Raw genomic sequence first — 15,764 nt, 5'->3', positions numbered from 1 at the left:
TGCCATATCACAACTTATCCCACCGGCCACTTATGTCCAGTGGCCAGGTGGGAAGCGGTTAATGCTACCCCAAAGTACTTTGCCAATCACCTGTGTTGCAGTACATGACAGCACACAGTATCACATTACCAAGTGTTATTGTGTGCTGCATTACAGGAAATAGTACATGCTCTTTTTTGGTGCGTTATGAATGGGCTGCCTTAATGCAATTCAAGTTGGATCAAAAGGGTCAAAACAGTCTGGACAATGCCATCAGAAATGGGATCCCCAAGCAAAGACAAGGAGTTGTATAACCAGGGATATATTGCTCTGGGGCGCTATGATATACTGATAAGATACCTGTGGCCTTCATTAGTCACTGTCCACAGCAGGTCTAGCAGTCAGTGACACATGCTTGGTATTATATAGTTACCTGCTTCAAATTCCAGACCTGTAATCCCAGAATCAGACTGGGAGAGATTCTCCAGCAGCAATATTTTTTGTGGATCTGTGATGTCATATGGGAAAGTATGATGACCAAAAGAACTTTTTATGAGCCGCATGTATTTATTTATTCCATAGTTCATCACAAGAATTAAAGCTGACATTTAGTGAGAAAATATTATTTGTGAAAAAGCACCAGGGATATAACTTACCTTTAATGAAATGTACCCTTTGTCCTGAAGGTTCATGGTTCCTGTAGAAATCCTCCCTTTACTGATGCCGGTCCTCTTCACAGCAGTCAGCTTCTGGTTCTATATGGGTTAACTGCTTGGGTGAAGATCCTGTCTAGACTCTCTGGCCATTCAAAGGATGTAAAATGTTTTGTGAGTGGAGAAGAAGCAGATAAATGACATAATCCTTCTCCTCCACTCACAAAATGTTTTGCATTCTTTGTAAGGAATTCTCTTAGTGGAGGACGGAGGGCAGAAGAGAAGGACATAGTCGGAGAGTCAGGATATGATGTTCACAAACAAAAACACATTCAACCAAAACAGTTAACCAATGAGTGCCTGATGTCAAGAGAAAGGGCACCAGTAAGGGACAATTTCAACAGGAATCATCAGCCTTCAAGATGCAGGATACACTATATCACAGATAAGTTATATCCCTGGTTCTTTTTCCTTTAACCATTTTTTCAATAAACTTCAGCTTTAGATTTGAAACATGAGATCTTGTAACAACATTAGGGATGCTGGGGAAGTCCTCCAATATCACAAGAAAAACATGTGGCGGCAAAATGTCACAAAACATGGTTGTGTGGATCACTAACTATACCTAGGCATGACCAGGGGTGGACTGACCATTTGAGCACTCAGACGCTGCCTGAGGGCCCGGGGTCAGTAGGGGGCCCCATGAGATGCCCCTGGTACCTTTCATTGGCTTTTTCATAGGCTTTTTTGGGTGTGGGCTAGGACACAGGGGCCCCATGATCCTCTATTGCCCGGGGGCCCCATGAGTTGTCAGTCTGCCCCTGGGCATGACTTTTCAGAAGCTTAATCAGTAGCAGGCTCTGACTTGTGTGGACCGATTTGTTTGTATTTAGTTGCTAAAAATGAAGACCAGCCTTTTCACACCTTTTCACACAGAAAGAAGCATGGAGGTAGGAGCTCTTGACATGACTTTTAACCAGCATACAGTGACACTGGCAGGCTCAGCAAAAACATTTAGTGGACTCAACAATTCTCCTCTGCTGCATTTGTCAGTTCCAGTGATCACCCATTGATTAGCTAAAACTTCAGGGCTTCAGCTTCTACATATAACAGAAGCGCAAGTCATGAAGCTGCAGGCCATCCGAAATTGAAGGCGATTGCCAGAGTAAAATCAACACAAGGCACCTAAAAATGGGACAGCCTTGGTAAGGATATTTTCTTTACCAATTACAGTCACTTTTATATACAAAGCAAAAATAACAGTATTTTTAGATCAGTACACTGCTCTATGCAGAATGACCTTGAAGTAGTCAGTCCAGTTACATTGTAGACACAAAAGATAATGTACTTGTCAATAACACACTGCATGAATAACATGAGGATAACTGAGCATTTATTATGCATACATCTTTATCAGCACTAAGTGCTTTGCCTGTACATTCATTCCATTCTCTGGCTCATCAGCAGTATGTTACTATCTTTTGTACCTCCTATCTTTGATCAGCAAGTACATTCAATCAGTCTTCCAGTGCCAATATCCTAAATCTATGCTGCTTTATTCAGTCATTCGTGTTCTGAAACATCAATTTGCCTCACATAATACAAAAATACAGGCCTTCATATTGTTCATTCATGGAAAATTTAAAGTACAATAAACCCAGACTTTGATTATAAAAACGTGGAACTTGACCTTTTAGATTTGTGGCAAAGAAAGAAAGACACGTATAAGTGTAGTGCCCTGACCAGTTTTCTTCCATGGAATACAGAACCCCCAATTTTTCAGAGGTGAATAGAGAGGGAAGCATTTTTGTGGTTCCATTCGGGAGTGAGCAGACTAGGGTGACATTGCTGATCCTCTGTACATGCGATCCAATGAGTGAGCGTTGTCATCCTAGAACAGGAAGGATGTTACTGGCAGGATCACCGGGTGAAACCTAATATAGCCACGACATCTAAGTACCAGTAATCTGCAGTATATTACATTTTGTTCTTGGGGCTACAGCTGATTACAGCTATAGTTGCCATGCTGCAGAGAAGATGAATTAAAATTGATTGAAGGTGAGATATATTTTATATTTATATATATATTTATATGCATGTGCCTTGCATTTACTACGTAGAGAACCCAGTGTGTTAATATATATATATATATATATATTAACACACTGGGTTCTCTACGTAGTAAATGTAAGGCAAATGCCCTTTTCACATGATCATTCCAATCAGGTCTACCTATCTGTTTTTCAGGTGGACCCAATTGGACCCTCCATTCTCTTCTATGGAGTGATGGGTGTGAATGGATGTGTCCGTTTACAGCCATCTACATTCAATTCGATCCAATATGCTAAAAACAAATAGATGGGGACCTGTTCCCCTCCATCTGGGCAGATCAAATCAGATATATAGACATAAAATATGCAGTGCTAAAAGAATCGATGATACAAAATGAATATTAAAGCGTACATAATAAACGTGTGCAAATGAGCAAAGTTATTTGGCACTGAAACCAATGATGTGAGTCAATATGGTATATCATACGAAAAAAGGTGCATATAGTGACATTGGTGACAAAGTCAATCTATCCGGTGGTATTGAGAAATGGTGAAACAATCCGTGACTTCTGTGGCTTAGAGAATAAATGTTGATTGCACTAACCAGATAGCGCAATTTTTTGCACATTGGAGTAAATAAGACCTACTCCTGGTCATCTGGATCTGGAGCACTGCAACATGAAAGGTCATCAGGCCAGCAGCATCCAGGTGATATGCGTTCAAGGGTATCTCCAGGTATTCAGGCATCAGCCACCAGGAGGATCTCATGTGGCAGGAATCATCTTGGGGGGGGCTCGCAGAACAAACAAGCCCAGAAGAGAGGTATCCAATAGTGTAGTATTTTATTTAAGAGTGTAATATAAAAAGCAGGTAAATAAACTTACATTTAAAATTTCCAAGATGGCCGCTGGCCGTTCATAAGGACCATGCGGGCTGTGGTCAGTGTGTGGGGGCACCTCCCTAACGTGTTTCGTGTGAGTACACTTTTTCAGAGGGCTCATTTGCACACGTTTATTATGTACGCTTTAGTATTTATTTTGTATCATCAATTCTTTTAGCGCTGCATATTTTATGTCTATATATTTTATAAGGAGGTTTTAGAGGTTTTACCTTTTATACAAGCTGCTTTTTACTATATACTATATATTCATTTACCCAGCGCTCGTTTATATTTTCTTATCTATATAGATCAAATCAGATGTTAGTCAGGTATAAATGGACAGCTGGTCCATTTACATCCAACCACCCACGAAGGAGAGTGGGCTGAATCTGCTCTGCATAAGACCTGTCTTTGGCCTGCTTAGTGTGGGATCAGCTGACAGATCCCCCGCTGAGCAAACAGATCTCAGGTGGAGTCCTCGCCATGTGAAAGGGGCCTTGTATACATTTGTATTTTAAAAAATAACACATTTTGTAGTGCAATGTACAGGAGTTACATAACACAGGACAGATATAAAACAATCAATATTTAGGTCAGTCAGTAATATGTCAGCTGAGTAAGGAAAACAAGGGTTTTGAGGTGAAATGAAAACACCTAATACAGACTGATTAGTCTTTGGTTAAGTATTTCGTTTGATAGAAATAACAGGCCTTTTGAGGCTGGGGTGGGTTAGAGACATTAAAGAAGATCCATCATTAAAGTTTGTATTTTATAGTTCTGTCCCCTATGGTACTAAGTACATGTAATACTTTGTCCCATGTTTATAAGTTCTTACTTACCCTAGGTATGAGTACTGACATGTTCCCCTCTTCTCCTGCTGTTGCTGGTCTGACAACAGCTGTAAAGGAGACGGCTGATTTATAGCTGTAGCTTGTTTCTATTGTGAACCCTTTTCTGAGACAAGCAATGACAAGAGGAATGCAGAAGCTGACACATGCCTCCTCCCTTTGCATCCCTCTTGTCGCTGCTTATTTTAGGAAAGCGCTCACAGCCAAGACAAACTGCAGTTATGAATCATCCATCAAAACTGTTGTAGGAGAGGCTGAGGCAGAAGGGGAAAAGAGTAGGTGGCTACTCATAAGTAGGGTAAAAAGTACATAGAAACATGGGACAAAGTAGCACATGTACTTTGTCCCATAGGGAGCATAACTATAAAATAAAAATTCTAATGATAGATGTTCTTTAAATCCTGAATAATAAATGTTTCATACTAGGAACTTTATAACGGTCAAGCCAGCTCACATTTTTTTAAATCTGCCAAAGGTTTCAGACATGAAGGCATATATTTATTTCAGAAAACGTGCTTGAGCTAGTTCTCATTTTGGCTGCTTCAGATTAAACTTTAGGTTATATTTTCAACCAAGAGGAAAAAGGGGACATCTATAGAATAGGCTTTTTACCGTTTTTAGCAATCTAGGACCAAAAGTCAGAAGCTGTTTTGCAGGATCACCAAATATGTAATAAATCTCCAAAATGACATCTGAAAGAGTAGAATATTCTCTGCATAGAACTATATGTATCCTGTACTAAATGTTCACAGTGGGGGGAGATTTAATAAAGCTGGTTCACCTGGAAACTGATTGGTTTCTCTGCAGAAGTGCACCTGATTTTGCACTCTCCAGCTTTAGCAAATAAACCCAAATATGTTGTAGTAGTATTCTTTTCTGCATCTGCAAACCAATTACTCTCTCAGGATGAGAAGGCCTGACATGAGAAACAAGGAAAATGAGTAGGAATCTGAGGCCCAGGTGTGGGCCTCCACCCCACAATGCCTTGGGCAGGCTATTCAGTGGCAGTATGAATGAGTTTACTACAAGGCAATTCAATGTTCAGGTCTTTGTATGTCAATTTGTAACATGTGTAGCACTACCCCCATAGGAGCCACTGAAGATGTGGATCCCCTAGTCCTGCACAGCCAAGGCAACACACATTTTCCACAGACTTGCATTCCAGAGACAGTAAAGAGTCCTTAAGATTGTTTTTTTTTGTTTGTTTTATTAGGGATATTTGAACTTGGATGGGGTTAGGGGTGTATGGGATGCACAAGGAACACTGAACTGTGGACAACTTCCTGGCAACTATATACAAGTCCAAAGACAGAACTTCTCTTCTTGGAGAGCTCTCCAGCCTCTCCTGGTGTACCACCCCAGACCCCAGATAAATCCTCCTCTTTAGCCAGTTGTCTAGAGGGAACCCCTGGGCAAGTAGATCCAGTGCCTACCACTTTAAAATGAACAGTCCCACCAGAATGCTATTTTCCCCTTAACTGAACTGGGAGGGGGGGGGTAGGATTACTCACTCAGTCTGTTGTCTGTGAGCTGGTTTAGGTAGTTCAGGCCTTCTGCTGGGCTGGCTCCTTTCTTGGCTCCACAGGTAGTCCTCCCTCTGGGGACTGGTGAGGATGAGTGATCTTCCTTTCCAGGTCCTGGCCTATAGGTAGGCCTCATCCTACTGGGCCCCCTCCCAGGCTCCTGCATCTCAGCCTTCTTTACATCTTCCACCCAAACTCTCCTACTGCTGAGCAGGCTTAGTCACACATAAAGGCTGCCCTAGCCCCATGCCAAGCTTCCGGCTTGGAGATTGGCCAGAATCCTCTAAGTGCCCCTCCTCACCAACGCCCACTGCTTCTAGAATCTTCTTCTAGTTTCTAGAGCAAGGGGAGGTATCAGGGAACTGACCTGCAGAGCCTCTCAGCCCTCACCCTTATTTGACCTTGCTGACCATTTCCCCAGGCTGATGCTCAGCCTTTCTATCTAATAATTAGCAACTAGCTCCCCCTGGCTATCTAGAGGAGCGCTACACACATACATATATTATTACATATTCTATAATGATACACCATTACAAAACAATAACATAAATGTTTATATTACTAAAGAACCAACATCAATTTTCTGTAAAGCCAAAACATTTTTTTTTTTAGTTTTTGATGGAATGAGGAAGGGTCAGAATCATTGCCAGGTTTCTATTGCTGTCTGTGTGTCCCCTATTCAGCCTGGTGACCACTGTCACCCAGCCAAAAAAAACATGGGAAATCTAAAATGGAGTTGTCACCAGAATAGGAGGTATGGGGAAATCTTCCAATGAGAACAGCTATGCCGGTGCAAACTGTTTATGATAGCATTCCCCTTCACTTTGTAGAGATTGTTCCTCACTTCCTGTTCTGTCTCTGAAACAAAAAGTCAAGGGAAACCTCACTAATGGGACACAGACATCAAAAAAACAGACAGGGATTCTAACCCTTCCAAACTGTATGCTAAACTAATAGAAAAGTGGTTTCATTATACATTCTGTTTCGGGGTCTTGTAGTGATGAAGGTTTTACTGTAGATCTGCCCCATCATATTTGTACGCTGTACTTCGGAATCACTATGAGGAATATTTTAATGTGACTGAAGCAGTGGTCACCAGGGCTTTTTTTTCTTATAGAATAGGTGCAGGAACTCCCCCTTTCTGAGTCCCCCTTTGTCTCCACCCCCTACCCTCCTCTGACCACCATCTCTTTCCCACCTCCCAGTCTCACCCCTTTTAGAGAATACAGAAGTATCATTCTACCCCAGAATCATTACACCCCTCAGCAATGACAACAGATCTCCCAGCAGCCAGCAACCTCTCCTTCAACAGTAGATCCCTACCAGCAACATAAGACAACCCAGCAACAATAGACCCTCACACAACAGCAGATCCCGCCCAGTGACAATAGATCCCCCAGCAGCTAGCATCAACAGATCCTCTAGCACACCCCACACCCCTTACCATTACATACATTGAGTGCTGGAGGTGCCACAACTGTGTTCTGCTGCATTCCCCCGCATTCCCACTGTAAAAAAAAACCATGGTGGTCACCATGGGAAGGAACATAATTGCTATACAGAAAGAGAAAATGTTGTGGCATATGTCACCTGATCTTACTACTGTTGTTTTCATATTTCACACTATAGCTTGTTCCATAACATTGCTGTAAGTAGAACCTAACCTCCAAGGGCTGCTATAGTAACGAACACAGGGGCGGACTGACTATTTGGGAACTCGGGCACCACCTGAGGGCCCTGGGTCAGTAGGGGGCCCCATGAGATGCCCCTGGTAACTTTTCATAGGATTTTTTGGGTATAGTTTGATTGTGGGTGAGGACACAGGGGCCCCATGATCCCCTATTGCCCAGGGGCCCCATGAGTTGTCAGTCCGCCCCTGAACATACATAAATGAAGTGGACACAGTGGGGGAGATTTATTAAACTGGTGCACTCAAAATCTGGCACAGTTGTGCATGGTAGCCAATCAGCTTCTAACTTCAGCTTGTTCATTTAATCTTTGGCAATAAAACTTGGAATCTGATTGTTCTTTCTGCAGAGTTGCATCAGATTTTGCACCTTGCAGTTTTAGTAAATAACCCCTAGTGACTTAACTCCCACAACCCACAACAAAAATTTTTTCCTCGGCATATTGTTTGCAACTAAGGCTACTTTTACACTGATCTGCAACAAAAACACAGCAAAAATGCATAGGCCATGCTTTCAGAACATTTTTTAACCACTTCACTTCTGGACACTTTTACCCCCTTCCTGTCCAGGCCAATTTTCAACTTTCAGTGCTATCACACTTTGAATGACAATTGCACTGTCATGCAACACTGTACCCATATGAATTTTGTAGCATTTTTTTGAGACAGATAAAACTTTGTTTAGGTTGTATTTATTCACCACTGGGATTTTTATTTTTTTTGCTATATAAATGAAAAAATAAGTGTTTTGCTTATAAAATTTAGCAAATAAATATTCTTTCTTCATAAATCTTGGCCAAAATGTATTCAGTTATCTTTTTAGTAAAAAAAAAATAACCCAAATTAGTTTATAACCAAAAATTATAATTTTTCTTAATTTTATTTTCATTTTTATTTTATTTTTTATATTATTATTTATGTTTTTTGTTTTTTTTAACATACTCTCACCCTAGCAGTACAATATCACCATAGTGACACTGTACTACTTGTGGGGGGGTGATTAAGATTTTTTTTATTTTTTTACACTGATTGCTTTTACACCAATAAAGGCTGTAAAAGCAATCATTTCTCCTTCTCGATGGCTGCATCTTGCAGCCATTGAGAAATACTGTGTGAGCTGTGATTGTTCACAGCTTGTCACATAGTACAAGGCTGTTGTGAATAGCCTTGTACCATGTGATCTCTGTGATCATTCACTGACAGGGGCGGACTGACCATTTGGAAACTCGGGCACTGCCTGAGGGCCCGGGGTCAGTAGGGGGCCCCATGAGATGCCCCTGGTACCTTTTTCATAGGCTTTTTTGAGTTTGGGCAATGACACAGGGGCCCCATGATCCCCTATTGCCCAGGGGCCCCATGAGTTGTCAGTCCGCCCCTGTTCACTGATTTCACACGTAGTAAACAATGATGTCAGAAGTGACATCTTGCTTACTACTATTCAAATGATCACTGATTGGCCAATCAGTGATCACATGATCGGGACCTCACACAGAGGCCCTGTACAACAATCGGTGTTCCAATGTGTCCGGAGAACACAGCGGGCACCGGATCGCGGTGCTGCGCACTCCCAGGGAGTGCGCACAAGCAGGGAGTGGGGAGGACATTTATAAACAGCCACCCGACCCTGCACTGCTCCCATCCGGCCGTTTATATACATGGCCTGGACGGGAAGTGGTTAAAGGACACGTGACTAAAAACTGAACAAAGACCACTTCTCAGAGGCTTTTTTGAAATGCTTTTGAGACGCTTTTGAGGCGTTTTTAGGTGTTTTCCATTTATTTCAATGGGAAGAGGCATCTTGAGGCATTTTTTTTTTAACGCAACAAACATGTCCCAAAGATGCTGCAAGCAGGAGTTTTTACACCGCAACAGAAGTGAAACGCCCCAGTGTGAAAACATACATAGACATACATAGGAAAGGGATTTTTCTTGAGCCTTTGAGGCGCTTTTTGTAATGCAAAAGCACTTCAAAAACTCCTCAAAGTGTGAAAGTAGCCTTAAAAAACACCCCAAAACACCTCTTTTTACAGGAAAATGCCTGTAAAATGCCTGAAAAGCACCTGGTGTTGCACATGCGGTGCGGTGTTAAAACTGCTTGCAGCATCTTTGGGGCATGTTTGGTGAGTTAAACAAAATGCCCCAAAAACGCCTCTTCCCATTGAAAGCAATGGAAAAATGCCTGAAAAGCACCTAAAAAATGCCTCCGAGAACCGTTTTTTGGTGCAGTTTTTAAGGCATGTCTCCTTTAAAAAATGCTCAGAAAGTGTGGCAAAAGCGTGGTAAAAATACCTGTGCATTTTTGCTGTGTTTTTGCGTCAGATCAGTGTGAAAGTAGCCTAACTGAACAAACATGCTCCAAAGATGAGGTGCTTTTAAGGCGCTTTCAGGCATTTTCCATTGATTTAATTTTGGGGCTTTTTTTTTTAACTCAACAAACATGTTGCAAAGATGCTGCAAGCAGGAATTTTTAAACCGCAACAGAAGTGCAACGCCCCAGTGTGAAAACATATATAGACATACATAGGGAAGCATTTTTCTTGAGCTTTTCAGGTGCTTTTTTTTTAACGCAAAAGCGCTTCAAAAACTCCATAGCCTAAATGACAGGCGAACCACAAAGAATACCTGTCACAAAACCCAAAGCTAAATAAATGCTTTATAACTACACAACAATATTTTGCTATTTTGATCTCTACTTTATATGTTTTTAGGAAAGAAGACTTGAAGTTTATGACATACTAGGGTATATTGATTAATAAGTTGACCCTAAAAGGCAGGTCTACTGACAACTCTTGTCACCACAATTCAGAGTCACATTTTAAAATGTATATTAGTGAATTTAATGAAAACTAAATGTAGCTACAATGGAACAACTATCAGCAGTTTTATCCTTCTTTAAAATGTTTTCTGATATGTTTGGCTGTTCAGTATTCATTTCATCATATAACAAGACTAACTGTCACAGGGGTTATTTACTAAAGCTGGAGAGTTTAAAATCTGGTGCAGTTCTGCATAGAAACCAATCAGCTTCCAGGTTTTACTGCCAACGCCTAATTGAACAAGCTGAAGTTAGAAGCTGATTGGTTACCATACACAGTTGCCCCGGATTCTGAGTGCACCAGTTTTAGTAAATCTTCCCTACTGTGTTTATTTGCTTGTAGTTGTACTGTTACCATCTTTGCAAGGTTTCTACAAGCTATTCATTTTCATTTTGTGCTCTACTTCTGCTATCGCTGAAGCTACTGTTTATATTTCTATCATTCTGCATGTTTCCAAAAAACATATTACTGTAATGTCATGAGAACGGTAGGAAATGTCATGAAATATTTATTCTCTCTATCCAACAGCACAGCCAAAACATGTTCCTGTTATTCTGCATTGAGTGCGGAAGGGTCAGATATCCTGTTTAGTTTATATTGCTGACCCTTTTGAGGAAATTCCCTTTTTTATCTCCAGCCCCAGTAACCATACAGCAAGTGGGAAGAATCTTACCAATGGAGACACAAACTGAAAGTGTGTCCCTAATGGGAATATTACTCTTCACTTCTTGTCCTTAAAGTGTTACTAAACACAGGACCCTGCATTCACTATATCTGCTCTACCCCAGTACACAGAACATGAAAATGCAATTATCTTAGTAAATATAAACTGCTAAATACTTTTTTCTCATCAGCAGTTAAAGCAGTCTTGTGACTTCTATCAGTGTCCAGCAGAGCACTGGTTAAAGCTTGTAGGAACAGTTTTCATTCTGCCCTAGGAGGATGCAGAACCCCTGACCTCTGTCTGGACAGTGCTGATTGGCCCTGTGCTGATCACATGCACTCTCCCAAGAAAAAAAAAAAAAACCTCTTTAGCAATACACACCAAACTGAGCATGTGCAGAGTGACTCCACATGCTATGTCTTATCAGGAGATAAGAGGGGGACACTGGAAGAAGGGGAGGATCAGAGAAGACAAGGTCAAACAGCATTTTTACACAATGCAGAGGATGAACCCCTTAGGTTCCACAGTGAGTATAACAAGCATGTTTTACTGCATATACAGACTGATTTTACTGTTGTGGGTTTAGTAACACTTTAAGACTGCATGGGAAAATAATCTGGCAACTAAGCAGTTCCCACTTATTTAAAAAATAACAAAACCATGTTGACTAAAGTGCCTTTTTAAATCCAAAATCCTAGTTCAGGACCATTACTTTTGTTTCTTGTTGGGCAGGTGAGCATGAAATGGCATAATATTTAGCATGCGCACTCTTTAGAATTTGGTACAGTTCCTCCAGTAGTTTTCTCCTTTTATTTCTTTCAGTTTAGTGGAGATCTATCTCTACATAACTACAAAGAACAGGGATGTACATTCCCACGCATCAGTGCCACTAGGCTATATAATAATTTTTTTTCATTATGTTAAAAATGTACCAACTGTATATGTGCTTTTATTCACAAGGGGTACTGAGACCCCAAAAGACTCTCAACATCCCAAGATTGCTTGTATCTGGGTTAAAGGGCTCTTTATCCAATGGTCAAGATAAGTATATATCTGCACATAACAGCTTCTGGGCTTAATTAACAATATTACAGACATATACAGGGGCTACATAATTTTAGCAAAATTTAATGAAAGAAAGCTACAGCTCTAAACTATGGATACAGTGACTACTTCCTAGCCCAGCCCAGTCCAGTCCAGCAAACCAAATGTTCCAGCCTTTGCCAAGTTGCACTCTGTGCTTATCATCTCTTCGAGACCAAAGGAGCCCACTTACTGAGAGAAATATGGGAATCAGTGCCACCTTCAATAACCATGTGTTATACCATCTGTCTTTGTCAGGAAGCCACAGGGCAGCTACATTATGTTGTCATGTCAAGTGTAGTTGTCTTCTGTTTTCTTCCATTTTACATTGTACACTATTTTATTCATAATGACATAGTTGGTAACGTTGAATAAAGACACCAGTCCAAGTTCAACCTCTGTGTATGTGGGTATGTTTATGTCAAAAGTCCTTTCCCATATCCCTGTATTTGAAACTATCAATACTTCCCGCTAATACTACTGATTGTGAAAGTGAGTTCCACATCCTTACCGCCCTGACAGTGAAAAACCTCCTACACAGTTTTAGGCTAAACCGCTTCTCCTCCAATTTCATTGAGTGGCCACGTGTCTTCCTATACTCCCTAAGGCTGAATAGTTTATTTCCTATGGTAGCATCACCACTGAGGTATTTGCATATCGCCAGGGGCGGACTGACAACTCATGGGGCCCCCAGGCAATAGGGGATCATGGGGCCCCTGTGTTCTTGCCCAAACTCAAAAAGGCCTATGAAAAAGGTAAGAGGGGCATCTCATGGGACCCCCTACTGACCCCGGGCCCTCGGGCAGTGCCCAAGTTTCCAAATGGTCAGTCCACCCCTGCATATCGCTATCATATCCCCTCTCAAGCATCTCTTCTCCAGGGAGAATAAGTTCAATGTTTGTAGCCGTTCCTCTTAACCTCCCTAGCAGTATGATTATGTCCATATTTCTGTGCTGAAAGCGGTACATTTTTTTGTATTGAAATATGTATTTTTTTTATTATAGGCCTGTAATTTTTAGGAATAACTCACTGAAATCTGTCCAAACAAGAGTCTAGTAAACATCCCGGGTATGATAAAATTTGAAACACAAAATCATAAATTATAATTTAATAAATAATCATAAAAATAATAATATAATAATAAATTTAGTTCAATAATATAATCAAACCAAAAACACTGAAATTTGAAATATAGCGCCAAGTTTGCACATCACTGAGCAAAGTCGCAAAATCGTTTTCAGTGTCTGATGACGAATTTCCCCACAAATCATTATCACTCAATTCTGCAAGTAGTTCTGATTTACTATCGCTGTTCTCTAGCTGCTCTAAAACTGCTTTTGACCAAAAGGGACGCTTTTTGGACGCCATCGACTTTTCTAAGTTTCCAGGCAGAAAGAACAGTCAAAATGCAGGCAGGGCACAGGACAAAGCAGTAGGGACAAAATGTATGTGAAATGGTTTGATACAGTAATGTTTTACTATGTCAAATTAATTTCTAATAAAATTACAGTTTCAAAAAATTTTAAAATTTGCCACCGTTCCGGCCCCCGTACGTCCCGACGCTCGCAGGGACTGGAACACGGAAGCCAGATGCCAGCATCGGCCGGAGGAGATGGCCGGAGACGCTACAGGGGACGCATCGCGGGAGTGAAGGACAAGGTAAGCCCTGCAGGGAATCCCTGAGCAACGCCGCATGGTAAGCCCGAGTGTAGCTCGGGGTTACTGCTTTTGGTACTGAAACTTTACCCCGAGCTACACTCGGGAACACCTCCAGGGAGGTTAACTGAGGTCCTCCAGTTCCCTTATTAACTTTGTTGCCCTTCTCTGGACTCTCTTCAGTTCCCTCAACTCCTTTCTGAGGATTGGTGACCAGAACTAGACAGCATACTCCAGATGAGGCCAAACAAGAATTTTATAAAGTGGCAGGATCATAGTTTTATCTCTGGAGTAAATTCCCTTTTTAATGCATGCTATTCAAACTTTTTTACCTTTCCTGGCACCAGCACCACCAATGCCCCAAGCCTGCGGCACACCATCCTGACAAATTGGCTCCACGTGCTCAACCCCAAAGTTTTGATAGTCCCATTTGTCTATTTGGACCCTTATGTTGAATAAATCCATTAAACCCAGTCAGTCAGGTTAAAGAGAAGGTAGACTAAAGTACAGATATCTTGCACCACTTAGAACAGAATAAGAAAGGTCACTGTGTCACTCTCATGTTTTATTCAAAACAAAATTAATAGTTTAGAAATCATTTTTAAGAAACATTCTGACATGTACATTTAAATAAACAGTGTACTTTCTTTGTCCTTAGATCCTGACATTGACCCATCATGGTACACTGGCCGTGGAATCCGCCCTGTAGGAAGGTTTGGTAGGAGGGGCACAGCCTGGGAAGATGCTCAGAAGTTCGTGTACAGACCCTTGGGGCACACTTGTATTCCAATAGAACACAGCTTGGAGCTTAGTGACGACAATTAAAACTTTAGAGAATGGAAGTGCTATGGCCCTATGTACTGTATATATGAAGGGAGGCACACAACCCTTTATACCCTTGTTTTTTTTTCAAAACTCTACCAGTGCGTGAAAAGCTTGGCTCAAAAATGTATGCATCAAATAATGAAAAGCCAAATTTAATGAGAAGTGTTAAAAGATCATATGTTTTCTTCTGACATTATAGGATTTATGTCAAATCCTTCAAATACAAGTTCAAATACACAATCCACAAGGGATTTCCATGGAAAATATTTTCATAAGAATGGGTTCATCAGCAAAATATCTTCTTAGAGTCTTTCAAGTCAGGATTTTGCAGAGGCAGAGAATCAGATGATTTAGATCATGTATTCCCTGTGCACCAGTTTTTAGAAATGAAAACATACAGTTTTCATTTAATAGTTTTCATTATATTACATACTGAGATATGTAGCTTACAGAAACACCATTCCTCTTCATCTGTGTAAAATGCTCTGTTTATAAAGATCATTTGCCCCAAAAATTATTTCTCATGCTGGAATCAAGCAGGGTTCAAACCCTTTTAAGTTATTTAATGCTGTTCAGGATCCCAATTAGGGCATCAGCTTATCCCTAGAACATCTTCCTTAGCATTACCACTGGACTAAGACCCCATATAGCCAAATATTTGGTGGTGTTGTCAATGACTTCAAGGACATTAAGTCAATAAAGGGGTATTTAACACAAGAAAAAAATTATCACATTGCAGTTTGCAGTGGTGACTGCAACTATTTTTTAGCACTTTTTTCCTTTATTCCTTTAACAGAACAAGTAGGTGGTTTGCGACAAACCATTTACAATTGACAGGTAACTACAATGATCAGTTTTTATTTATGCAAAACCTTAATCCCAAAAGGAAAAAAACTGTTGCTTTAACTGCTTAAAAAGTGTTAGCTGGACGTTGGTTTGAAAAAAAAAAAAAATTCCCCCTAATAGGCAATATCATAATGTGCTAGCATGCTATGCATAATAGCACATTATGAAAAACTACCTTAACCGCTTCCCGTCTGGCCCATGTATATAAACAGGAACTGATGGGAGCAGTACAGGAGCGGGTTGCTGTTTATAA

At 40.8% G+C, this 15,764-nt stretch overlaps 1 protein-coding gene across 2 annotated transcripts in view; it reads left to right on the top strand.

Moving 5' to 3' along the window:
* The window catches only part of PRLH (prolactin releasing hormone), a 31,603-nt gene extending 16,782 nt beyond the window's left edge, over window positions 1-14,821 (top strand). For both annotated transcript variants that reach the window (XM_089672957.1, XM_089672948.1), the window contains one exon: window positions 14,499-14,821. In XM_089672957.1, coding sequence (XP_089529083.1) covers window positions 14,499-14,665 — 167 coding nt within the window. In that variant the 3' untranslated portion in view covers window positions 14,666-14,821. The remainder of the gene's footprint in view (window positions 1-14,498) is intronic.
* Window positions 14,822-15,764: the final 943 nt, after the last annotated feature.

Source organism: Staurois parvus, unplaced genomic scaffold (assembly GCF_062004578.1).
Source record: "Staurois parvus isolate SC_StPar_1 unplaced genomic scaffold, SC_StPar_1.0 ptg000011l, whole genome shotgun sequence".
NCBI lineage: Eukaryota > Metazoa > Chordata > Amphibia > Anura > Ranidae > Staurois > Staurois parvus.
This window is presented reverse-complemented; position numbering and strand designations above follow the sequence as displayed.